At 35.8% G+C, this 27,148-nt stretch overlaps 2 protein-coding genes across 7 annotated transcripts in view; one reads left to right on the top strand and one right to left on the bottom strand.

Annotated features, from left to right (window-relative positions):
- Positions 1 to 2,446: 2,446 nt before the first annotated feature.
- On the top strand, positions 2,447 to 24,176 carry LOC141573440 (putative N-acetylated-alpha-linked acidic dipeptidase). 6 transcript variants are annotated; one of them, XM_074341582.1, is made up of 11 exons: positions 2,468 to 2,792; positions 4,650 to 4,768; positions 4,866 to 4,947; positions 5,578 to 5,644; positions 6,251 to 6,316; positions 7,122 to 7,185; positions 8,492 to 8,559; positions 10,507 to 10,638; positions 11,974 to 12,221; positions 14,020 to 14,134; positions 16,809 to 24,176. In XM_074341582.1, exons 4-8 carry the CDS (start codon positions 5,636 to 5,638, stop codon positions 10,552 to 10,554), a joined length of 255 nt encoding a protein of 84 aa, XP_074197683.1. In that variant the 5' UTR covers positions 2,468 to 2,792; positions 4,650 to 4,768; positions 4,866 to 4,947; positions 5,578 to 5,635; the 3' UTR covers positions 10,555 to 10,638; positions 11,974 to 12,221; positions 14,020 to 14,134; positions 16,809 to 24,176. The 6 variants fall into 6 exon arrangements, 3 of the variants coding, with proteins under 3 accessions (XP_074197683.1, XP_074197681.1, XP_074197682.1); XM_074341581.1 differs by having other exon boundaries at positions 2,469 to 2,792; positions 5,566 to 5,644; XR_012499130.1 differs by having other exon boundaries at positions 2,454 to 2,792; positions 4,866 to 6,316; positions 16,809 to 16,893; positions 19,817 to 24,176.
- Positions 10,679 to 27,148, bottom strand: part of LOC141573439 (junction-mediating and -regulatory protein-like) — a 189,095-nt gene continuing 172,625 nt past the window's right edge. Inside the window, exon 3 of the mRNA XM_074341579.1 lies at positions 10,679 to 12,066. Within this exon, the coding sequence (XP_074197680.1) occupies positions 11,980 to 12,066 (87 nt within the window). The 3' untranslated portion in view covers positions 10,679 to 11,979. The remainder of the gene's footprint in view (positions 12,067 to 27,148) is intronic.

Consider the following 27,148-nt stretch of genomic DNA (forward strand, 5'->3'; position numbering starts at 1 on the left):
CATTTTGAAATAGATATAGATATATATCTATTTTACATTATAATTAAGCTTTAAACATGGTATATTCTTTTACTTATCTCGATATGCCTATTTCCCTGCCCTGGGAACAAATCTGGGTATCCAACAGTTTGGCACATTTTCTTGGTTGTTCTCTGATTGCTAAGAGTCAGGTCATACCCATGCTTTAGTTACTGCACTGGATGACTGAATTTCTAATGCTATTTCCTTCTTTTGAGCTGCAGTTTCATTAAATTTATGTATTATTTATTGTAGAAGCAAATAAAAGCTTATACTTATAGGTAAATGACATAAGTTTTAGTGGAATGTGGAGGTCACAATACAAATGTTTAGTTGATATAGAACTTTAAATAATGATGAAACTTTTTGATGTTAAGTTGCCTCCTGCTTTCCTTCCCTCTTCTATTCTTTCTTTTTGATTGGTATTTTTGGCTCTAAAATTCATTTTTTTGTCAAAATCTTATTTGAATTGATACAGAGATGAAGGATTCACACACACACATAAATGTCTATATAAACTCTGCTAAATAAATAATCATAAAATCCCTGTTTCTCGAATCAATTCAAAATATTTTAAGAATGCTGCTTTTCTTGAATTAAACTTAATTCTTCTCCTCACTTATTTATTAAGCAGCATTCCTTTGTCATGCAGTGACTGTAGCCTTGTTCTTCCTGTAAGTAATTGTGTTTTATAAATTTGTAAGCAACCAGAGTGATTTCAGAATTTGTTAAAGATTTACAAAAAATTGACATGATCTTAATCACATGCTGCTATTGCCAATATGCCCTTTAGAGTGATGTTTTTATTAAAAGCAATGTCTGATTCCTTCACATTCCTACAATAATGGCCTTATTATTATATTACAAAAGATGACATCTTCAAATAAAAAATGTCTAACTCTATAACAATATTCCATGAATTCACTTATTACACAATATTAACAAACTAAAGAATGAATCAAAACCATATATTATTTCTCATGTATTGGAAAAAATAATATGATGAAGTAAATTAAATCTAATTGTGTTAAAATATTCAAAGCCTTTCAAATGATAAAATTTTAAATATAAAATATTCTACTTCAAAAATACTTTCAGAGATGTTATAAATGGTGAGAGGATGTATATATCATATATAGTTTTCTGTTTATGAATTTGATTATATTATAGCAATGGGACAGTGTAATATTAAATTTAAAAAAATGCAAATCAATTGAAGATATAAATTAACCTCAAATTTGGGTTGTAGATAATTTTATATTTTGCTTTCAGTTTTCTTTATATGTTTTTATATTATTTCAGGAAAATAATTATCATATATAAATGTACAAATCTGAGTCTTTATCTAATATGTCTCAATCTCAAGGGTTCTAAAACCCCTCAATTTCCTTCTTTCCTTCCTTCCTCTTTCCTTCTTTCCTTTCTTCTTTTCTCCCTTCTTTCCTATTTTTTATTGGTAATTTGGGGTATAAAAGTTAATTGTTGGCAGTATTTTATCAGAACTTATAATGTGAATGAAGCATGAAATATATATATATATACACACACACACATATAGCGATGATCCAATTTGGAATAAATATTTCCATATTTCTATGAAAAATTGTGAATGAATTTAAGTATAATACGTTATTCCTTAACATTTTTCATAATATACAGTATATGTACTTACAACTTTATACTGTGAATTTAATTGTTTAATATATACCTTCATGCATGGAAGAGTTTTTATGTTATTATAAAGTATAATTTAATAACTGTGATAAAGGAGAATTACATGGTGTTAAGAAATTATGTTAATGTAATGGGCTTTATGAATTCACAATTTAGCTGAGCACTGAGAGTGATTGGAATTAGGTAGGCAAATCTCTTGAGGGTATTAGGGGATTGTTGTGTAGAAGATTATTTCTAAGAGTGCGAATAGCATGTGTATGGCCCTGTAGCATGAGGGAACATAGTTAAGTACGAGGATTGTAAGAAGTATATCTACGGTAATGATCATGAAGGTGAACAAGGAGTGATTTGAGGCTACTAAGAAGGGTAAGGCCAAATATATAACAGTCAGCATATTATAGCAGGCTGTCTGGCGAGCCGGCCCTCCGCCCGCGCCGCGGGGTGGGCAAGCGCCCCGGGAGGTCTCGGGCTCCCAGCCCACTACCCGGCCTCCCTGCCATCCGCTAGGCGTCGTCTGGGGACGCCCATCGCCAAGAGAGACCCTCAATCACAAGTCACCCCGCCCTCCCCACCCTCCTCGCCGTGCCATGCAACCCCGCCCCCGAAACCGCCCTCCCGATCTCCGTGCAGTACCCCTCGCCCCTCGCCGGGAAGAACGCAGTGACTCGAGCAGCCGTGGCGGCTTTTTGAGCCCAAAGGGCGAGCGAGGCAGCCATTGGCGGAGGCCGCTGCCTCCGACTGTCAATCCCGCGGTCCGGCCCCGCCCCACCGACCGAGAGTGGCAGGAAGCAGGGCCGCGGGGGCTGTCGGGACGGCTCCAAGATGGCCGGGCGCTTGGGGTCCGCCGCTGCTGGCGGCCCCGAGCCCCATTCACTACCACCGCTGCTGACCGGAACAGCCAGTCGGCCCGGCGACTCCGGGGGCTGTCGCCGCGGGGCGGGAGGCCGCCATGGCGACCCTGGAAAAGCTTTTGAAGGCCCTCGAGTCCCTCAATTCCTTACAGCAACCGCCGCGGCCGCCTCAGCCCCCTCAGCCGGCACCGCAGCCTCAGCCGCCACCGCCGCCCGCCCGGCTATGGCTCAGGAGCCGCTGCACAGATGGTGAGTCCCTGCGGGCCCCTCCCCAGCCCTGCGTGGGTCTCCGTCCCTCCCTCGGCCTCCCCCAAAGGCCTCGAGGCGGTCCGGGCCCCTGGCCTCTGCTTTCCCGGCTGCAAAACTCAGGAAGGAACAGGGCTGTGTTGTGATCCGAGGCCGCGCATCCCGTTCGGCTTCCTCTGGGCCACTCCCCACCCCTCTCTTCGTCCCTGCCAGGTGTAACATTTCATCTTCCCTTTTCAACTGACATTTTAAAATAGTGTTTCAGATAACTGTCAAAAAGCTGTGCATGCAAAACTCTAGGTTAACTTAAGGGAAGGAGTAGGAGAGAAGGGGGAAAGGAGCAAAGTTCACCTGTCACTTATGTGGGGGTGGGTTAGATGGCCACAGTGATGAACTTGTAACTGTCACATGGCTCCATATACATCATAGTCATTACTGTTACTAACCATGGACAGCACTGGTGTAGAGGAGGCATCATCATGGAACATGTGCTCTTTGAGTTTAATTTTACAGAAACAGTCAGATTTCCATGGAATCAAGACAGGCAGTAAATGCCAGCTGCAGAGGACAACTTGTGCAGGGTTGGGAAACAGCATGGTGTGACCAGAACTTTAGTTTGACTGGCTTCCCTTTAGTTTTAAGGGAAAGGGAAACTTCACACTGATGAATCAGAGAGGATATAGCTGTTTTTATTAAACTAAAATGGTTAGATCAGTCTTGTTGGTTAATGATTTGCCTTAGCAATGTGAATTTGGATTCTGCAAGTATTTTATAAGTTCTGTAAGAAACTTGTTTTAAAATTTCAAAACTCTTAAGGGATTAGAAGTTCAATTTTATTTTAAAAGAATTTTTAAAAAATGTGTTTGACTCAATTAGAACGGAGTTCCTTTAACATAGGAGACTTTATTATCTCATGTATTAATACCCTCTAGAGGTACACAATGAAAAATGTGATTTATAAACAGACACATAAAGACACAAAGAAAACAGAGCATGTAGCTTCAGTAACAATTTAAGAGAAATGTCAGAAACAGAAATTTTCCCTGGTCAAAATATCAAAAAAAGCACCTGGGGCTCATATCCCTTAATTGATTTGAGCTCTAAATGGACAAATACACAAATTTAAAAAAAAAAAAATTGCTAAGAACAAGATTCTTTGTCACGTTGAATAATAGAGTATTTTGAAGTTTAAATAAATACCATCAATAGAGCTATGAGGGAGGAAAGATATAAAATACTGATACTTTTTTTTAATTTCACCATAAGGTGCATTCTTAAGTACATATGAGAGATCTGTCATGATGTGTGCAACTCACTTGCAAATAGTTCAACAGTATTAACAATGATTGAATTTAGATCTTGGGCATATGGGAATTTATCATCCTATTAAACCGTTTTCTGTACTTCTGAGACTTATAATAAAACATTGGAAGGAATCTGTTAGACATAATGCTCTATGTGAAATAATTTGTTCCCTTTGTGAAATTCTAGGAAGGTTAAAATGCATGTTCATAACATCAAGAAAATCACAAGCATTTACAATGTAATCAGAACTATCTGAGGATCTGTGAAACCTGGTGAATTGGTGAATTTTAAAAATGTCTTAAAGCATTTTGTTTTTACAAAGATTACAGGATTAAGAGAAGACAAATTTTAATCAACTCTTAATATATATTTTTTTCCTGGTTGATGTGATATAATTAAATGTGGGGGGGGAAAGATAAATTCTAAAAGGAGACACTACCTTGATGGTTTTCTATGTAGGAAACTCAAGCAGGAGGAGTTTAATTTAAAAACATAAATTACTGCTCTTTATAATACATTCTAAGTTGTCATTCTTTTGAATGCTTTCCTTTCCAGACAGGTGTGTTATTCTAGGAGATCATCGGGACTCCTGGGTATTTGGAGGTATTGACCTAACCAGTGGAACTGCCATTTGTAAGAAGTTGTCCAGAATTTTGGAAAACTGATTAGTAGAGGTAAATGTTTCCTTGGCAAGTGATGACAGTGACTCAGTGAATTTTCCTTTGTTTTTAGGCAGATGTACTTAACCATGTATGTTAACAATGATTACAGGCTGGAGACCGAGAAGAACTACCATTTTTGCCAGGTGGGATGCAGAAAAATTTGGACTTCTGGGTTCCACAAATGGGCTGAGGTAACTAAGACAGAAAACTTCTTATCTTCTTGGTCAACGTGTATCTCAGGGTAATCACAGATGTGTTCCATTACCTGATGTGGTTTTAATTTGGATAAATACTCAAGAAAATTTAAGAAATAGAGTTTGTTTTTGCTTTTACATCAGTTTGGCAAAACAGAACAACCTCTTAATTACTGAGCACAAACCAGTTTTTTCATTATTGTTAAAATATTTTAGTTTCTATTTGTATTTGTTTTGTGATAAGTAAAATCTGTAAGCTCAGAAAATAGTCAAACCTAGGAAGCTGCTTCTGACAAGTGAATTAGCTTATAGAAAAAGCTGATCTAGATCCTTGGCATTAATTTTCAAGTTTTTACAGTTTCCTTGGATTTCTTCTATCTAGGAAAACAACATGCTCTTTTAAGATGACTATACTCTGATTATAGTCCCTCCTTTGTGGATTCCATACTAAATTTTAACCATAGGTATATTTTACCATTTACAAAAGTGCCTGATTGGGAAGTATAATACAATGATTTTGTAAATTGAATTACTCTAAAAATTTCAAGGATTTATTTTTAATTCAATTATGATTAATTTTCATTTGTCACTGGCTCTTAATGTTTTATTTTAAAGTGTCTCTCATAGGCCCCTTTCTTTCATCTTATTCCCTTCGGATCTCTGTCCAGTAACTCTAAGTTCTTACATGTTCAAGGTAAGCTTGTGTATTTTTTTAAAGGCAGGTGTACCAAAAAGCGCTTTCCTTTGACCATCTTCTGTTTTGTTCATCATTTATGAGTCCAAATTTTATAGAATTGATTTAAAGAATGTCATATCTTCCTTGCTATTGTGTCCAGTTTTTAAAATGCTTTCCTTCTGACTCATTTCCTCATACTTTAAAACAATAATATGAATCAAATAAGTAAGGGAATAAAATCACAGTTACTTGTATCACAGTTGATTCCATTTATATTGCAAAGTCTTATAATTATGTTGGTGTTATGAACATACATTTCATAATACAGTTATTTAGATGAATCAGTTCTTATTCATTAAGGTCATTTACTTTTAGAAATATGTAATTTCTTGTGAATACATGTATATAGCAATACATGTGTCTTTCTATAATTTAAGCACCTTAAAATACAGATAAAGTAAATCCAAGATATAAGATAATATGCCTTGAATTAATTTAAATTCATGTGAATTAAAAGACAATTTGAATATTGTTTCCCATTTTCTGCTAGCTTCTTGATCATATTCAGCAGCACATTTACCTTCTTTACATACAGTTAAGGAATCTTCTTTATTTCTACTGTAGCTCTGTCATAATGGAAACTCTGCAGCAGAATCAGCTGTCATCTATCCCATGTGGCCAAGTGCAGAGGTGAGAATCCTCATTTGTTGGATGACCACTCACAGCTTTAAATTTTTTTTTACTGTAACTGCTCTTATAAGGTAGCAAGCTAGAGAGAGAGAGAGAAAGAGAGAATAAAAGAGTTCTCTCTGCATATTCCCATCTGTGTGTGATGACATTAGTCTTCTTCTGCTGTATTTTTCTAGAATGTGTGTGCATGTGTGCACGTGTGTGTGAGAGAGAAATGTCTTGTCTTTGTCCTAATAGCCACTCTTCTCTCCCTCTAGTTTTTTCTCTATCCTCCCCTCCTTTTTTTTTCTTTTTCTACATCAATATCTTCTCTTTAAAAAATTCTGGATAAATCAAATTTCCAACTTCCTCACTTTTAATATTGTAGTTACTTGGATCCCCAACATCAAGGGATCTCATACTTTAATGTCTGTAAGGATTGCCAGGGACACCTTTTAAAAATACAGATTTCCAGGCCTTACTTTGAGCAGTTCTCATCCAGTAGATCCAGGGTGAGGCTGAGCATCTCCAAGCCTTCCCCCTTCATATTATGGTGCAGGGGATCAGGACAGTTTTCCTCTGGGTCTCCCTGCTGTTGCTATGAGCAGTGGCTACAGCATCATAATATTTTTCTTTCTTGTTTTAATTGCATTAATATTATCAACCAGTTGATAGCATTTTCTTAAAATTATGGTCAAAGGCATAGGCATTTGATTTATAATGGTATCTGCAGACCACTCTTTTACTGAATTAATTTGTTTGTTTTGCTTGTATTTCCACAATTGTAAACACTGTGAGTTAAGTTACCACTTTACTTCAACTACAGGAGAATGTGAAAACACTCCAGGAGAGAGGGGTTGCATATGTCAATGCAGACTCATACACAGAAGGTAAATTTTATTTCAGATTGTCATTAAATAGTATACCAGTATTTAAGTCTATCAACTCCAACTCATAAATTAAGATTATCCTCTTTCTATGAGATGCCTCAATAATACTTCCATTTCTCCATTTTACCAGAGAGAAAATTATTATGATTCAAGTGAATCAATATGATTCATAACTAAGCTATTGATCCTAATTTCTTTTGTATATTTACCATTTGCCGATCTTGGATTACTACTTAAAACTTTAGTACTTTTCACATTCTTCCTGTGGAGCTATTTTTAAAAGTTGGGCTAAAATATTTCATACAGAAATACTTCCTGTATGTATTGGAACGACTTTGAAATAAGCACCCACTACAGACTTCCTTTTGACCCTGACATGTGGCATGTGCATCTGTATGCTTTCATCATATTATGGTTATTTCTAGGTAAGTGTCACAGGACACTTGTTTGTTACTGACATGCTATAGTCTAAAGTCTTGATATTGAATTGAACAAATGGTTAAAAAAATGAACATTATGGCCTTACCACTTCCTTTGCCAAAGGCCCCTAAGTGCTGCTGCTGTAATTAGCAATGATGCTTACTGTTACTGTAGGAGCTGCGGCCTTACCAGCAGAGTCCGCCTCTGCAGTCTTCTATCCTGAGTGTGTGCTGCAGCATCTCTGGCTCCTGAAGAGTTATTTCCACCTTGTGTTTTAGTTTTAGCCAGACTGTCTGTCTGTTTGTCTATCTATCTACATATCTGTCTATTCTAAAATTTTATTTATTTGTTTTTACTGAAGTATATTTGATTTGTAATATTAGTTTAAGTGTACAGCAAAGTTATTCAGTTATATACATATACATTGTTTTTAGATTCTTTTCCATTGTAGTTTATTATAAGATACTGAATATAATTCCCTGTGCTATACAGTAGGTCCTTGTTGTTTATCTGTTTTATATATAATAATGTATATATGTTAATCCCAAACTCCTAACATATTTCTTCCCTTCCCCCTTTCCCTTTGGGTAACCATAGTTTCTTTTCTATGTCTGTGAGTCTATTTCTGGCTTGTAAATAAGTTCATTTTTTATCATTTTTTGTTTACATTCCACATAAAAGTGATATAATTTGATATTTGCCTTTTTCTGACATACTTCACTTAATATGATAATCTCTAGGGTCCACCGTATTTTTAATTCTCCAGGAATGATGCCTTCAATTTGAAATCTGTTATATCTTGTTTATAATTAGAAAATAAAGTTAGAATTAAATATAGGTTTGAAGTCCATTTGGAGGTATTAAAATACTCTCATTTATTTTGCAGGCAATTACACTCTCAGAGTTGACTGTACACCCCTTCTTTTCCAGTTGGTATATAAACTGACAAAAGAGGTATGTAAAGAGATCTTTCATAATGTTTTCTGATGAGTAGATAAGTCAATAACTTTTGTTTTCTAAATTACTAATATTTAAACTTGTGACAGACATAGCTGATTTGTATAAATAACAAATCAGAACAAGCTTTAATACACTACTTATGTGACATAACTCTGAGATCAGTAGTGCTAGTCTCTGTTCTAATAATAGTTCCTAATAATTGTAAACATTTGTTAAAATGTGCAGGGTCTATTGTTTCATGGGGCAGAGTCTCTGATATAACAGAAAGAATAGTGGGCTGGGATGGGAAAACCTTGGCTGTGAAGATTGCCTTGGCTATTCATTCATTCATTCATTCATTAAGTATTTATTGTGTGGTTACTATGTATCACATCCTATGAAATGAATTCTAGCAGCAACAGTGATAAAAGGACGTTACTGAATCCAAATACTTTGTAATCTAGAAAAGCCACAGACCTGTAAATAAGGACTCATACTTCACTTGAATATTGGATACTATATACAGTGGAGGACAATTACAGAAGAGTGAAGCTAAAACCCTGGGGTAGCTGTTGAGGTTGGAAAGCATTAGAAGGTGTTTACAGAAGGATTAGTGGTTAGGCTGTAAAATGGAAGGATGTGAAAGTGGTGAGAAGGTTTCTCCTCAGAGGACACAGGACCTAATAAAGATGTGGATGTGTGAAAGAACATTTCCTGACCTCTGGGTAATGCAATATAACCTAAATGTAAGGTGTTGGTGAAAAAGCTGGTAAGAAATTTGGCCTGACACATAGGCCTAAATGTTCATATATCTGGTGTTGGGGAAATTAAAGAATCTTTAACAAGGTTGTACATTATCATATTTATTCATTAGAAAAATTACTCTGTATCAGTGCAGTGAATAGGTTAAGCTGTAGTAGGCCTAAAAGCAAAATGGAAATAATTCCAAATACTTATTTATTAGCACACAGGAATTTATAAATACTAGTTATTGATGTAAAAAGTACTCTGATAACGCTAATGCACTCTGAATCTCTAAAAATTATGTAATCTATTCATTGAGTATATGTGTGCTTCATTTAAATAATCCCCCATTATAGAATTTAACTGTAGAAATGTTTCTTTCAAGTAGGTATCACTTAGATGACAGTGGGAAGTAGATGTCACATCTCTGTGGTCCTGTTTCCCAATCACCCTTCATCTTGCCCTATCCTTTACACTGTTTATGTCTTTAACATCTCATCCTCCCAAGTGAGCATCCTCCCATGCCCATCACAACTCCCACCATACTGGGAAGCTTAGGTACTTGATCCTTTTATTGAAATGTCCCATAAAACATCTTATCTAAAAGCACGCTGTAAAGACAGCCCTTGTTGGAGAATCCTTCTCAGGAGATACATTTACACTCTGTCCTACAGAAGATGCTCCTGCTTTTATAGGAGGGGTAGTAAGAATTTCAGGGCCAAGAAGAAGATTAGGTCTATCCCCTTTGTATATTTACTTAATAAGTATTAAATGTGTAAGTAGTTACAATAGTGACAGGATAAATCAAACATAGATTCTGCTATTAGGGTGTTAACTGTGTAGCCAGGAGAGACTATGATCAAGAATTTTCAAATCCAAGATAGAGATTAAAATCACCAAAGTGAATATAAATAAAAGTGGTGTGGGAAGCCAAAAATAAATGTCTTAGTTTATTATTTTACACGTTGGAATTAAACAGCCTGTTTAATGGGAAATTGCAATTTGTTTTTCCTATTTTAAAGCCTCTTTTATGTTAATTTGAATATAATTTTAATGCCACTTTAGATATATTTGTCTTTCAGAGTTTTTGTTTTAGGTAGTTTTTAAACAGTTTAACTGGGAAATTAAAATGTATATTTAGAAGTTACATTATTAAGATGAACTAATTAACTGTCCAGAAGAGTGAGGTTTTATAATCTTGTTTGATTTGATTGTCAGTGGAGGAATCAGACATCATTCATCTGGAGAAATGCTGTTGATTGCTGAGGGCTCAATCCAAAACAGGATGACTTGATTTAGAGACATTTGGCCCATTGGTTTCACCACTAATTTCCCCATCTCTGAGTGAAGGTAGGAATCCTTCTATTTTCTACAAATGTTCTTTGCTAAACACGTGAGCCCTGTTTTAACTTTGGAGCCTTGCATAAGTCGGTTTACCTTTCTGCACCTGAATATTCTCATATATAAAATCAGTTTGACCAAGATAATCATTATGAAACTGTGCTCCAGTACAGTGCCTCAGCATCTGCTGCAGGGTCAGGGTAGTGGACACTGAATAGGCAAAGCTCTAGCTTCCACACATGACCCCACCTCTTCCTCAGGTGAGGAGTGTCTACTGTATTTCTTTTATATAGAAGAATATTCCACTGTTGTATCCTTCCCCTACCCTTAAAAAGTTAAGAAACCACTGGACTAGACCATCTCTAAGGTCCCCACTTAGCTCTAAACTTTTCACTACTATATATATATATTTAAATGAGGTTTACAAGGAGTAGTTGTGGGTGATAATCACAAAAACTGTATTTGAAATCTGAAAGCTTGGGTTCTGCTTCTGATTCAGAACTTTTTAAAAAATTTTCTTTTAACAAGTCATTTAACTACTTCTTAGCTTCAATTTTCTGCTCTTTGAGGACACAGAATTAGATTATTGAAATAGTCTGTATTCTTCAGGTTTCTAGTGTGTTTTAAAAATACTTGTTAGGGGAGCTAGAACAGACAGGGCTGCCACTTCAGCAGTGCAGTTGTGTTTTTACCTTTTTAGAATTAGAGATTGAAAAATCATTTCATTTGAAAACAAAATGACTCCATTTATTTTTTATGAAAAGTTTAAAAAACCACAGGATTAGATTATAAACTGTCCTTTATTTCTGAAATTTAATATATTTATTTATACAGATTAAGTGGTACAATGAAGACTGCAGTACAGAATTTCTTTGTCTTATAATATAATTTGTTAGTTTTCTTTGCTTCATGAAGGAGCTGTTTGAAGCTTGTTAATAACAACAGTATATCTTTGATAGAGTTCAACTTTTTTTCTTTTTTCCCTTTTCTTCTTAGTCTTTCCAAATTAGGATAACTGGTCTCTGACTTTTTTCCAGTTAAATTTTTAAAATATATTTTTATTTTTTACATACTACAATCATCTTTGACTTTTGGAATTAATATAAAATAGAGACAGGTAGGCAAACAAAACCAAACACTAAAGGATAGTATTTTCTTCTAGAAAGTTAAATTTTGGTTATAATTATGCCAGAAAAAAAAAAAAACTTCCTAAGACAGTGGAAACTACTGATAACTTTTAAAAATTAAGTCAGTTTATGCAAGTCATCCCTTCTTTCATAAGCATGTCATTATTTACAGGAAGTTTGTTGGATGTAATTTATTCTGTGTTTTCCTGTTTTACAGGTTTATTTAATGATTTTGGTGAAAATCATGACAGCCACATACATTGTAAGGAGATATCCTGTGGGTTATCAGTCTGTTGCAGAGGACCTCTGGCTGAAAGACAGAAATGCAAGCGTGTTAAACATCACAAAATTTGGAAACTATACAGAGAAAAAAATTAGCATTCATTCATGTAAAAAATCATCTGATTAAGGCTTGAATTTTCATCACTTTGGCAAATAGCAATCTCTTGCTGAGGTTTTACTGAGGTCAGTGTAAAGATTTAATCATCTATTCTTTTTTACTGTGGAGTGATTTAGGATCTTTGTTATTAATAATGGTTGATTTTCCAGATGAATGTACAATTCATGATCAATGAACTATGTTAGTCATGATGTGTTTGAAAATGTTAAGAAGAAAGAAAATATTTTCTGGTAGTCTATACAGAAATTTTGTCTTCCTTAACTTGAATTCCAACTTATTTTCTATCACTGTGTATATTGATATTTTATTAGCAAAACTATATGATAAAACAATTTTATTAAATACTAAATTTATCTTTTAAAACTAGCTAAAATATTATAGCATAATTTATAAGCATATTACATTAATACATCTTAACCATATTTGGTTAGGAAAATGCAGCAGTTTACATTTAATTGGAATCTAATTCTTATATATTCACTAGGGTCATTATCTCTTCATCTTTCTAAAATACATCTTCACAAATATTGCATATTTTGGGTATGATACTTAATATTTCAATATTCTTTAGTAATGTTGTACTTTGATGCACTCAGTTAATTTAATAGCATAATTATTACACGGGTCTGTGGAGTAGATAATTATTTAATCTTAAAAATTTAGATTTCTTTTATCTTCCCTGATAGTATACCATTACTCTAACCTGGCTTTGTGATAGATTATTTGTTCACATTAAAGTTCTGGTATTAAAGAGGCTGAAGTCTTTGTTTCTCAATTGAGGTTAATTATTGCCTTAAATTTTTTTAAATTTATTTTTTGCCAGTGGACTAGTGGAAGTTAACCAACGAGACTAACTAGCAATTTTGCTGATATTGATGTTAATTAGCAAAGTGCTGATATTTCAGATTTTTAGCTTGTTGTATATAAACTTCATTGAAGATTTGAAATTGTTCTTTGGCAAAAGTATTGAATGCACATTAATTACATTGGAGAGGCAAAATCTTTATACAGTCATCCCTCATTATGTGCTGAGGATTGGTTCTGAGACCCCCTCAGATACCAAATCCATGGATGCTCATGTCCTTATGTAAAATGGCATAGTATTTGCATATAACCTATGCACATCCTCCTGTATACTTTAAATCATCTCTAGGTTACCTGTAATGCCTAATACAATGTAATTAGTTGTAAATACAATGTAAATGATATGTAAATAGTTGTCAGTGCATAGCAAATTCAAGTTTTGCTTTTGAGAACATTCTGGGAAAATTTTTGGTTTTGTTTTTATTATTATTATTATTATTATTATTATTATTATTATTATTATTATTATTATTATTACTATTATTACTATTATTACTATTATTATTATTATTTTGATCTGTGGTTGTTTGTACCTGTGAATGCAGAACCAATGGATACAGGGGGCTGACTGTACCAGCTTTTTGTTGATTCTTAATGTAGATGGAATATTTTCAGCATTGTAAGAATCAACTCTGAATTGATCAGTTTTAAATATTAGAAATTAATTTAAAAGCTTGAATTACCTTCTCAAAATCTGTGAAATATTGTATAGTAACTTGGCTCTTCTTTTTCAGTTTGCAAGAAATTTAACTTTAGGTTTAGGTGAAGGATAGAGTTCTCTAACCTGGCTAATGATATAAGGAGAGAGACTTGTGAAGTGTACAGGAATTCGTACAAGTTCAAAGGACTTTAATGACACAATCTCCTCCAAATAAGAACTTAATCCAGAATGTAGTTGTTTGAGGAACTAAGTAATTTTACTAGGGCAGCTTGTAATAAAATGTATTATCTTTCAGAATATAAAAGTAATTTTCCTCCATAAGAGTTTCTTTTCTTTAGTTTGCTTCAAGGTATTTGATGTTGATGGTGATGGAGTTCTCTCTAGGGTTGAACTGAGAGACACGTGGTTGCACATTTAGAGGTCTGGAAGGACAACTGCACCGATGATACCCTGGTAAAGTCTGATTGTATACATCTTCTTGCATGTAAACTTCCAACAGGAACATAGAGTGAAGAATTTTTTAAAAGAGGTTGAGAAAAGGATTTCTTACTACTTCTAGGTTCTATATTATGCTACTCAAAATATTCATAGCCAAAGATGCAAAATTGAGAAGAGAATTTGCCTTAGAAAATTTAATAAACAATGTATTATGTAAAAAAAAAATGAAACCACTGGAAAATTGTCATAAATTTTTAAGGCAAACAAGCAACCTATTTCTGTAATTAAAAAAAAAAAAAATACTTGACCAAAAATATTTTATACTTCAGCTACTGGCTAATTAAAATGATACCTGCTCTATCCTAACTACTGATTTGGGTTTCTGGTTTTAAAGGAATTACATGTGGATCTATCCAACATTGTAGAAGACACATAGAATGCACATGACACCACAAAGTTGAGTCTAGCAGAGACTAATTTATTCTTTCCTATAAATACATAATACTCTGAATTGGTATATATACCTTACATATACATACTTGAATCTCTTCTACATCATCCCTGCTAAATGCTTATTTGGACCTCTGGTTACAATACCTCCAAGTTGTCCCTAGGTAAAGCTCATTCCACCTTTAAACAACTCCATTAAGTGTTATTTACATAAAAACTTTATATATTATAAGCTAGGCATTTTATAAAAATTAAGTAGAGCAGCCCTTGCCATCTGTAGTTTATAATCTTTACTTCTCCCATTTTAATACATTATGGTAAGACAAAACTTATATTGAGCAAAAGAAGCCACAGAATAAAAGAACACATTGTACAATTCAATTTATATGAAGTTCTAGAACAGAGACAGAACTAATGTTAATAAGTGTTACAATAGTGATTTTGGAGATAGGTGATTTAACCGGGAAGGACCATAGGATATCTGGGATGATGGAAATTATTTTTTATCTCAATCTGGGTGGTGTATATAGTTTTTAAAATTTTTTTTCAATAATATTGGTGAGGTTCTGTTCTAAGTTTTTTAATAGCAGCCAGAATAAGTGTATAATAGCAGAAACAAGCATGTACTTTACAAAGAATAAAGCCTTGAATTTTTTTATTTTGACAACATTTATTAAAGATATTATAATAGGTTTGCCATAATGTCTATGTATCCCTGTGAAACTGAAGATAATCCATATATGTGAGACAAATATGAGTTCATTTGACCCTTTCTATTCAAATGTTGACATGTACCAAGTAGCAGATGGTAGGATGTAGACCATAGTGTTCTTATATAGGCTTAGAAAAATACGTAATTTTTTTTAATCACAAATCCAGAGAAATCATCATAGTCTTATTAACTGACACTCTAAAGAAATAAATAATAGAAATGAATTTTTCAGGGCTTGATCTTTGTTTGGCAATTCAGATAACCGTCTTCATTTACTTTTCTGCCCAAAATTAAGGTGTCCATTTCTATTTGGTATATATGAAAACAGAAACATAGGAAAGTTTCTGTTAGGAAATACCTTATGTAGAGATACAATTTCCATCGCCTTTTTTCTGGGTGTTTGATAAGTATAGAGGTTATCATTGCTGTCTATTTTTATGTAAGACCGAGTTTCTTCTTATGGCTGTGCTTTTGAACATTAAAAAAAAAAAAAGATCATTTAGCTGCTCCATCTCCGTGTAACCATAATAATGAAATGGTAAAAATTTAGAATAGAATTTGGACCTTTCAACCAAACCTATTACCCATATTCACTGGTGACTAGACTGTGACATTATTACCCATTATTTTGTACCATTACATTGGTATTAATATACTTTAATGGAAGTTGCATCATGAAAGCCAATAATTACCATCAGAGTGCTTTAAAATCTTTTCTTATAATAAATGGTGTTATATATTGAATGAATACATGAATATCATTAATAATAAATATTATTAAATATCATTAAATAATAAATCATTAGATAATAAAAATATAATTAAATAATAAATGCTAAGAACATTATTATTCATCTAGGATTGTTAAGGTGATTGTTGAAAACATGAAGTAAGAAGCATTTGGTTATATTTTTGCCTGCCAAGAAATATTGTCTACTGTATATAAATGTAATTTTTGGAACACTTTGACACCAAAAAAAAAAAAAATACTGCTTTACTGAACTTGTAAAAGTAATGTTAAATTTTATTTTGAGGAAATGTTAATATAGATACTCATTTATTATATATATTTAGTTCTTTTAAATCTCTTAAGAAGTCTAATAATATTGCCAGATGTTTAAAAGAAGATCTTAGAAAATTGTTAGAGTCAAAGGGCATAATCCAGAGTTTGGAAAAATGCTTTCAAAGTTGGTAAATAGTCCTTTTTCTCTACCCAGAACCTTTTGTGGGTCCTGTTAGTAAACTTCACCTTGAACCAGAAGATACTGTGAGTTATTTCCCAGGTCTTAGTGGAGGAAGAAGATATTTGGTGATAAATTGCCCAAGTTATGACTGACTACTTCAGAGTTTGGTTACTTTTGAACTTATTCTTGCTGGCCTACTTTCAGATGAACACATAGCATCTACATTAAATCATTAGTATTCTTTCAGACAAATGACCATTACAAGTTTAATAAACCAGATTTTATTCAAATAATATAAGAAAATGAAGATTTAAGATATTCTTAAATATTGTTTCTCTTTCAGAATGGCCATCTTAACTCTAGAAGAATATCAGATCTGGAGTGTGAAAAATGTTCTTGCCAATGAGTTTTTGAATCTACTTTTCCAGGTATGTTTAAGGTAAATGACAGAGACCGAGGGCAGTGGTACCAGTAGTTCTACATCTTTTCCATTATGTAGTAGTTAAGACAACTAGGCTACAAAACCATATATTGTCAAAAGAACTACATTAACCTGTACACCACCTGCAGATGGTAAGTTAGAGCATGCGTGCTTCTCAGAGTCACAATGTGCATGATAGGAAAGTAGAGTATAGCTGATAATGTTTATCTTAATAACTCATGATAGAGCAGATTGTAGACACATAGAAAAGAATTTAAAATATAAAAACCATTATAATTTGCTATTTTTCTTTACTTTTTTATTTTTTTTAAGACCCTTCCCAACAAGTAAGGCAGTGTGGACAGAGACATGGATCATAAGTCGGCAGCTGTAAATTTTTCACAAAGTATACAATCTTTCCAGTTAGGAGATTATTTTAGATGCAAAGCTGTTTCTTAATTTTCTTTTCTTCTATCTTTCTTTCTTTTTTTTTTTCTTTTTTTTAATTTAATTCTTTAGAAGGTCCAAAAAAGATTGAAGGAGAAAGGAGGAAACAAAAGCTGCCAGGGGTGAACATGAAATCATAAAGCTTGCCAGATTTTAACTATTTTCCCAGTTAAAGTAATTCTCTTTGCTCAAATTTAAAGAAACAACTTATAGTTTCCCATTTTTCATAGTTCTTCATAAATATATGTTGATTTAATAGTATTTTACAGGGGGGAGGGGTGTGAGTAGGGAAAGACTGGAAGTTCAAGATTTGTAAATACTGACAGGTGTATATAGAATAGATAAACAAATTTATACGGTATAGCACAGGGAAATAGATTCAAGATTTTGTAGTAGCTCATGGTGAAAAAATATGAAAACAAATATACATATATTCATATATGACTGAAAAATTGTGCTGTACATCAGAAATTGACACAACATTGTAAACGAACTATAACTCAGTAAAAAAAAATAAAAATAAAGATAAAACTGTTAGAACACTATAAAAAAGAGTAGTATTTTAGATTTTTCTTATTTTATTCTCCTTTTCTTATAAAAGCACCCCTATGAAGATCAGTAAGGTTTGATATCTTTATATCTATCATGATCCTCCATGGTAAATACAGAGTAACCTGCCTGTGACACAGCTATGTTAGAATAAATGGAAATTGAACTCTTCCTGTCAGCTAATAACTAATGTATATTTAAAGCATATGAAATCTGATAAGCCTATGATACCCATTTAAATCAATCAGTTGCTCCACTGTCAGTTATCAGCCAGGATTTAAGTTGATGTCTTTATAAAATATAAATACATATAAAAATAATATGTCTACTATAAACAGAAATGACTTGCTTGGTAATATGAAAATTGAGCAGCTATTTTTATCTCATTTAAAATGATGTTCTCAATTACTTTAAATTATCATTAATTGTATAAACATTTTGACCACTTAAGTTTGTGTCTGAGTCATCTTGCAGCTCTTACATAGCAAAGAATTTTGAACTTTTATATTGCCTTTCCTGTTTTCTCATGCTTATCAGGGACTTTCATAGGCACTATTTTTTCTATGACTCTAAACAGACGTATGCCTGAGATTTTCTTTTGTGTTTCAGTGTTTCTAGCATTATATTACTGACAGATTTTTTGTTGGTTATCAATCTAATTTTTTTCTTGGTATATATAGTCCTTTCAGTCCTTTCATATATATATATGGTCAGTTTACAATATTGTGTCAATTTCTGGTGTACAGCACAATGCTTCAGTCATACATGAACATACATATATTCATTTTCATACTCTTTTTCACCATAAGTTACTACAAAACAGTATTGGATATAGTTCCCTGTGCTGTACAGTATGAACTTCTTTATAAATTGGGAGTTTGAGATTTGCAGGTACTAAATATTAACATTACATTTTATGATGCTCACTTTATCCCATATTCAGACATGCTTTTAAAACTTTATGTTCATTTAATATATAAGTAAGCAGACTTACTCTAAATTGTTTTATTTTGTGTCTGTTTCTAAAATAGAATTAGCTAGTAAATTCAGTGATAAAAGCTTGAATTATACTTTTATTTTATTTGCCAAGATCCCACTCCTGGCTGACCATTTTGGGTATTTGATTATAATGTAAGTAAATGTCAGTAGAATTAGGAAGCCATTCCTGTGGTAATATTATTTTCAGTCCTTTCAGATAAACTCCATGCCCAATATTTTGCAGAGGAAGCATTCTAAACATGATCAGGATCTTCTATCTTGTACGTTTGTCAGAAAGTGTCAAATGTTAAACAGTTTGATAAACAGAATAGTGCACCACACTGACCCCTACCTATATCCAGGCTCTAATCCTGAAATCTGTAAATATGTTATTTTACATGGCAAAGGGGATTTTGCGGATGTATCAGGTTAAGGACTCTGAGACAGGGAGATTAGCCTGGATTGTCTACATGGGCCTAGTCTAACAACAGGAGTCCTTAAAAATTGAAAATCTTTCCCAGTTGTGGTCAGAAAGATATGACTTTGGAAGAAGGATTAGAAAGCTGTAAAGTTGTTAGCTTTGAAGATAAAGGAAGGGCCATGGGTAAAGAAATGTGGGTGAACTCTAGAAGCTGGAAAAGTCAAGGAAATATATTCTTCCTTTGACCTACAAAGGGCACACAGCCCTGCTGACATCTTGATTTTTACCCAAGTGATACCTGTTCCTGACTTGACCTACAGAACCATAAAATAATAAGTTTGTGTTGCTTTAAGCTGCAAAATTTGTGATAATTTGTTACAGCAGTGATAAAAATAAGTATAGGGGAGATAATCCAAATTTATGGATTGGAAGGCTCAACATTTTAAAGATGTCAATTCCCCTTCAACTGATTCAAAGATTTATATGTGCACATCAAAATCCCCAAAAGTTAATTGTTGTTACTGTTTTTTTGTAGAACTTGACAAGCTGATTCTAAATACATAGAGAAGCGTGAAGGGCCAACAATAGCCAAGGTGATATTAAAGAACAATGCTAAAGGACTTATTATAAAACAATATTGTCTATGTGATAACTACCTAAAGTTAGAGATACAGACCAATGGAACAGTATTGAATGAAACCCTGTACCATACATGAACAGTAATTTTGGATAGCTTGTAAATCTAATAAATTTGAAACAAAAAGCAAAGCATCTGAGAGAGGGTAAAGCTCAAGTGGAATGTGTGCTTAGCATGCATAAGGTCCTGGATTCAACTCCCAGTACCTCCATTAAAACAAATAACCTAATCCCCCCACCAAAATAAAGCATCTAGAAAATAGTGTAGGAGATATTTTAATGACTTTGAAGTGGCAAAGACTTCTTAAACAGGACACAGCAGTAAACATAAAAGAAGAGTTTTAAGTTGGACTTCAGTAAAATTAAGAATTATTTTTATCAAGAGATACCATTAAGAAAGTGAAAAGCTAAGCCACATGGTGGGAAAATATATTTGCTATACCTATATCCAACAAAAGACTTGTATCTAGTGCATATAAAGAACAAAAACCAGTGGAGAAAAAGGCAGAACCTCAATATTAAAATGTGCAAAAAAATTGAACAGGTGTTTCACACACAAAAAAAATAAATCCAAATAAGCTATGAAAAGGGGCTGACCTCTTTAGTAATAATGGAAATACATACCAAAACCACACTTAGAACACCATTAGACATCCACTAGAATAGTTAGTTGTTAAGTGATATGAAGCATTGGTGAGGGCAACAAGCAATGGGGACTCTTACACATGGCCAGTGGGAATATAAATTCTTACAAATACTTTGGAAATAGGCTTTCTGAATGAAAGTTATATATGTATATGTGTATGTGTACACATACATACACAAACACACCATATTACCAAGGGTAACCCATGTGTGTACCCTTCAGAAACTTCTACATCTGAGCTCCAAAGGACATCCAGAAAATTCTCATAATCACTATTTGTTATAGCCCCAAATAGAAAATGACCCAGACACCTGTCAACAATAAATACATAACCATAAGTGGTGGCACATGCATACAAGTTGTATACTTTAAAGCAATAAAAATAAACATACTAGTTTACAAAAACACTAGTGGATGAATCTTAATGTTGAGTGGAAAGTACGGGATCAAAAATTTCAAAAGCAAATAAACCAAGCCATGGTGGCTGAATTTAGGATGGTGAATCCATCAAAGGGGTGCAGTAGTATCTGGGAAGAAACCCAAAGTGGAACAGCAATGTTCTGTTTCTTGACTGGATGAAGGTTACATATATGTGTTTACTTTGTGAAAAATCACTGAGTTGTATACTTAAGATGTGTTCACATTTAAGCATGTATATTATATTTGCATTTTTTAAAAAAAATGTTTGCTTGCAAAAAAAAAAAAGATATCCAAAGCCTAAGTATTTATCAGTAGGAGAATGGATAAAACAAATGATAGTATATTCAAACAATGGAATACTATTTAACAATAAAAAAAGAATAAATTACTGATACAAGGATGAATCTCAAAAGCCTAATTTATACATTTCATTGTCAGGTAAATTTTAACTCAGAAGGTAAACAAAACTATAAACAGGCATGCTGATATATTACAGAGACCTGTACTAATATCTATAATTTACATTGAAATGCATGCAAAATTTAAGATGGATTAATGGATGAATTAAGGGATGGATATACTATAATAAAATGTTGCTGCTAAAATTAGGTAATGGGTATGAGTGTTCAGTATAAAATTCTTTCAACTTTCAGCAACACTTGTATTTTTGAAAAGTTTCAGGATAAAATATTGGGGAGGAAATTAACATCTTTCTGATGAAATTTAGAGAAGCCAAATAAATTGAGAAAATAGCCTTAAAAAGCATATTTAGGAGAAGCAAGATGGCAGAGTAGGACGCTTATAGCTTACCCTCTCCCACAAATACACCAAAACTCACATCTATGGACCTACGCAGCCACCAGAGCTCCTGCAGAACTCTGACAACATCACCCTCTTCAAAGACGAATACATCAAAAATCTGGTAGGAGAAAAGGAAAAAAGAAGAAAAAGCAAAACAGTGCAATCCTGTTGGGAGGGAGCAGCAAAGGAGGACTGGCGCTCATTCACTCAATCTCCCTCCTCCAATGGAGAGGCCAACAGGATGGAGGGGGAGCCTCCGAGGCTCAGATCTGCTCTGAGCACCCCTTGACCGACAGAACTGAGTTAAATGGGAACAAAGGGTCCCCACGACACCCAGCCCGAGACAAAAGCCGGCAGCTGGGGCCAGGACAGTTTGCCCAAGCTGGGCAGAGGACTGGGGCAGCTGCACTGAGGGAGATATGGGGGACTGCAAGGTGCTGTGCACCATGGCTGGGAGGGGATATGGAGCAGAACCTCGGTCCCCCATTAAATTAAAGAAAAAACAAAGTAAAGCAGCTGATGTGCCCTGGGGGGAGGGGTGCTGTAGCCATTGTCTCCTCAGACCTGTGCCATTACTGGCACATCTTGCAAGAAGAGAGGCAGGGCTCAGCCACAGCTACCTTCTGTGCATAGTGCCCGGGTGGGGGTGGGGCTGAGACCTGAATCTGCACGTGGGGGCTCCACAACCTCCTAGGCAGGACTGAGACTTGTTTATAGCCCGAGGCATAGAGGATCTTTCTACGCTGACACATCAGAGAACGTGTGCTGCCAAGAGAAGCAAGGAGCTCAGATTTGGCACAGAGCGTAGGCGGGGCTGTTCCGCGGTCTTCCCCGAGCCCACCTATAGACCGCCTATCCGAGGCAAAGCAGGCAGCTGCACAGAGCAGCAGAGCGACCAGCACCAGGAGAGGGCAGGTGGGCAGCCACCCACCTTCCTGGCAGGAACACAGCACCTGACCACAGTGATGGGAGGGGGTGTGTTCTGCCCACCTGCCTCTCCCCGAGCACAGTATCTGACTGTGGCATCGGGAGGGGGAGTGACCTCCCCGCCCACCAGCTAAGAGCTCAGCTCCTGACCTTGGGTTAGGAGGGGGCTCAATCTGCTAGCCAACAGCCACTGGGAGCAGCACAGATGAGGGCACCAACAGAAGGCCTATGGAAACAGCAAGCTGAGTTCACAAAGCACGGTGAAGACACAAAGACCTCTCAATAAAATCATTAAGGGCACACCATCTCCAGGATAAGTAGGAAACTGATACTCCTTAAGCCACGGTTCCAGAGAGATATGAGCAATATGAAGAAGCAGAGAAACCACTCCCAATTAAAAGATCAAGAGAAATCCCCTGAAAGCATGATCAAGGAAATAGACTGATGGCCTACTAGATCAAGATTTCAACAAAAAAGTGATCAAAGTACTGAAGGAACTAAAAGGAATAGTGTTTAGAGATATAAAATATGTCAAAAATGAAATAGAAGCTATAAAGAAGAACCAAGTAGAACTAGTAAACTCATTGGCTGAGATGAGAGCTGACCTAAAGGCCTTGCAAAGCAGACTAGAAAATGCAGAGGAACAAATAAGTGACCTAGAAGACAGGACAACAGGAAGCACCCAATCAGAACAGCTGAGAGAAAAACAAATAAAAAACAATGAAAACAATATATGGGACCTATGGGGTAATATAAAGTGTGCCAATCTATGCATAATAGGAGGTCCAGAAGGGGAAGAAAGAACAAGGGAGATTGAAAAGGTATTGGAAGAACTCATGACTGAAAACTTCCCAAAACTAAAGAAGGAATCAGATATCCAAGCACAGGAGGCTCAGAGGGTCCCAAACAGGAAGAACCCAAACAGACCCACACCAAGGCATATCCTAATCAAGATGGCCAGAGTCAAGGATAAAGAAATGATCCTAAAGTAAGCAAGAGAAAAAAAAAGAGTGAGTTACAAGGGAACCCCCATAAGGTTTTCAGCTGATTTCTCTACACTATTTACAACAGCTAATACGTGGAAACAGCCTAAAATGTCCATCAACAGATGACTGGATAAAGATGTGGGATATTTATATGATGGGATACTATTCAGCCACAAAAACTGACAACATAACGCCATTTGCAGAGGCATGGATGCTCCTGGAGAATATTATTCTAGGCGGAGCAGAACAGAAAGAGAAAGGGGAATACCATATAAGATCACTCATGTGTGGAATCTTAAATATATGCAAGATCTTGTGGTAACTCACAGCAAAAAAAAAGTGACAATGAATATATGTACGTTCATGTATAACTGAAAAATTGTGCTCTACACTGGAATTTGTCATAACATTGTAAAATGACTATTACTCAATAAAAAATGTTTAAAAATAAGTAAAATAAAATATAACCTTTAAAATACTGTATAGTGAGAGGTGTAATATTCTAGTATCTGTTCAAAGAAGTACATTAGACACACATAAGAATAGCCAATGGTCAGAAAGATCTCATGTTATCAGTTACCACCCCATGCAAATTAATGGCATTTAGCAGATATACATATGTATGTACATATATAAAATATGTATTAGTATATATGTAAATCAAATAAAATATTATATTATAATCTAATGTAAAATCATATCAGCAAAAGCACTGTGCTGACATAAGTGTCTTGGTGTAAACCGATTACAATTTTTTATTGAGTTGTCATAATAGGATAATATTGTGAACCAAGTGGAAATTGTGAAAAAAAAGTTATCCAAAAAAAAAAAACCTGACTACATGAAAAGATGCACAGTTACTATAAGGCCTCTCCCCTTATTTACTATCAGTGTCAGAAAGTCACTTGGAATAGGTTAGAATTAAAAACTCAAACAAGACACAAGAATGCACTCTCTGTTAAAGAAAATAAACCAAAAGAAAAAACAAATGAATGGACAATTAAGATCCTACAGATAAAAATACCATTTTTTTATGGGAAATAGGCTTAAAATAAAAAATAAGGAGATTATATTCTAATTTCACCTTTTGAATAAAGATATACAAAATTTAGCTGAATACCTTCGTATTTTGCACTTATGAAGAAAAAATGTATTTGCAATGAAAAAGCAGCCATTATCCTGCCTTTTGGGCATTCTAAAGTTTAAGGTTTGAATATATTTCATCTTAAATGGTCTTAAGTACTATGCAGTGGTTGATGGTTTAAAAATACCACTGTGTGTGGAACTTCTAAAAGTGATTCAAAAAAAATTTATATTTTGGTAATAATTTAGTAATGGCCTGGATATTATTTTTAACAAGACTACTCACCCTGGAATGCTGCAAGATTTTTTCAATGAGTTTATATTCACACATGTTTAAGACTGTCACTATATTATGAGAAAATGTCAACCCTGGCAGTATTTTGACTTGAAAACGAGATAAGCTGAGAAGCATATTTTAAGTATAAAATAAATGATTGCATTCCTTTAAAGACAAGAAAGTAAAAGCATGATAAACTCTGACTTTGACACACTTAAAATATAAAAGTTAACATAATGTGTTTCTACACACTTCTCTTTAAATCTTTCAGTACTTTCTCAGACCCTTTCTCATTACACCCGCGTCCCCACTCCTGACTCTTGGTGTACACACCTCCGTTCACACGGGGGAAGGGGGACCCGGGAGGTGAGGACAAGGGGCGCGGACACTCACACCCGCATCCCCGCTCCCGACCCGCGTGGTGTACACACCTCCGATCACACTGGGGAGGGGGGACCCGGGTGGTGAGGACCAGGGGCGCGAACAGCCCGCGGCCCGGATGGACACGGGCACTCACCAGCTTCCGGCGGGCGAGAATAGTCGAAGCGGGCCCGCCAGCGCCCCCGTCCCCTCCTGTCCGGCTGGGGCCCCAGCTCGGTCAGGTCCACACACACCCCGGCAGGAAGCCAGCTCAGGCCGTGGGAAACCGGCATAACTTCAGACAGCGGGCGGGGAGTGTCCTCCCGCGGACACCCAGGCAGCCCTGTCCCGGATCCTCCATGGCGCCCCCCGCTCCGTCCTGAGGAAAACAAGCTCCATCCCCAGGGAAGACGCTGGCTGCTGACGCGGACTGCGCATGTGCACCACCACCTAAGACACCCTGGCTTTGTGCGCCCCCTGCAGGTCCTCGAGGGCAGTGGAGGATACTCAGAACTCACTGTAGAACACATGACCCCTCCCAGCCAGGATGCTAAATCACTGGAAATCTCAGTGCCCTGGCCTCTTTGTTGATGGCACTGGTGATGCTGTCATCCAGCCATGTCTGCTGTCTTGCCTGACACATGCCTCAGTCCTTGGAATCCCGCCTGAATCAGATTCTGTTCTGGAGGAAGAACAGGTGCAGAAGAATCTCAAAATTCCAGACTTAGAAGATGATCAGGAACCCAAACTCAACTCTGTCAACTCCCTGGGGTCCCCTGAGGAGTGTGGTTTTCTCAGAACCATCTGCCCTGTGTCAGGAGCAGACCAAGCCTCAGGTAGCTTAGAGAGGCTATCATGCAGCACATGCTTTGGACGGTTCTCAGTTCTGACCTGCATGATCTTGAGACCCTTTTGTAACTCCTAACACTCTGTTTTCTCATACCTATAGTGATGGTTATTGACGACTGAGTTAATCCTCTTACAATGCTGAGCTGCTACTGTTCCTTGAATAACAGAATATTTTGAAGGGATCAACTGTTTATCACTTCCCCCTAATTAAGTATGTTTTTAAAACTAGAAATATTTCAGGGGGGCACTCAGGTCCTCCTCTTGCACCAGTTCCTGAGGTGTTGGCAGTTTCTGCTCTGAGCTCCAGATGCTGATCCTGCCGGTGGTCTATGGTGATGCCAGTGTGTACATCTTCTTCCTTGTGCACCGGTGTGGAAAGGAGACAGCCCTTCCCCTACATGAGGCTGCAACATGCTGACACTCAAAGCAGGCACAATGAAGAATCAGCTAGAGTCCCCGGTACCAGCTCTTCCAGGTAGAAACATCACCTTCACCACAGTGTTCCTGTGCTCCTATCAGGCCTTCACTACTCCCAGCAGGTCATGCATGAGCAGTGTGACAGGTGACTGCCTGTCCCAGCACAGCATGGTGGTGATGATCCCACCTTATCTGTTTGTCTTTGGAACGTTCCCACACCTCCTGAGCTTCACTTTTCTCTTCTCACAGGCAGGGTTGTACAGGCATGAACCTCACAGGGTTATGGTAGGTAGTCACGGTAGATGCTCACCCAGTGGCAAGCTCTGCCATGAAGGCTGCTGGGAGTGCTGTGTGTCTTCACACTTGTCCTTCACTCTACCCAATGAAAACACCCTTGGCCTTATCCTTCCCTGGCCTGTGGCCTTTCTGTGTTTTCAAAGAAGTTTTGAGGTTCTGTCCATCTGG

Source organism: Camelus bactrianus, chromosome 15 (assembly GCF_048773025.1).
Source record: "Camelus bactrianus isolate YW-2024 breed Bactrian camel chromosome 15, ASM4877302v1, whole genome shotgun sequence".
NCBI lineage: Eukaryota > Metazoa > Chordata > Mammalia > Artiodactyla > Camelidae > Camelus > Camelus bactrianus.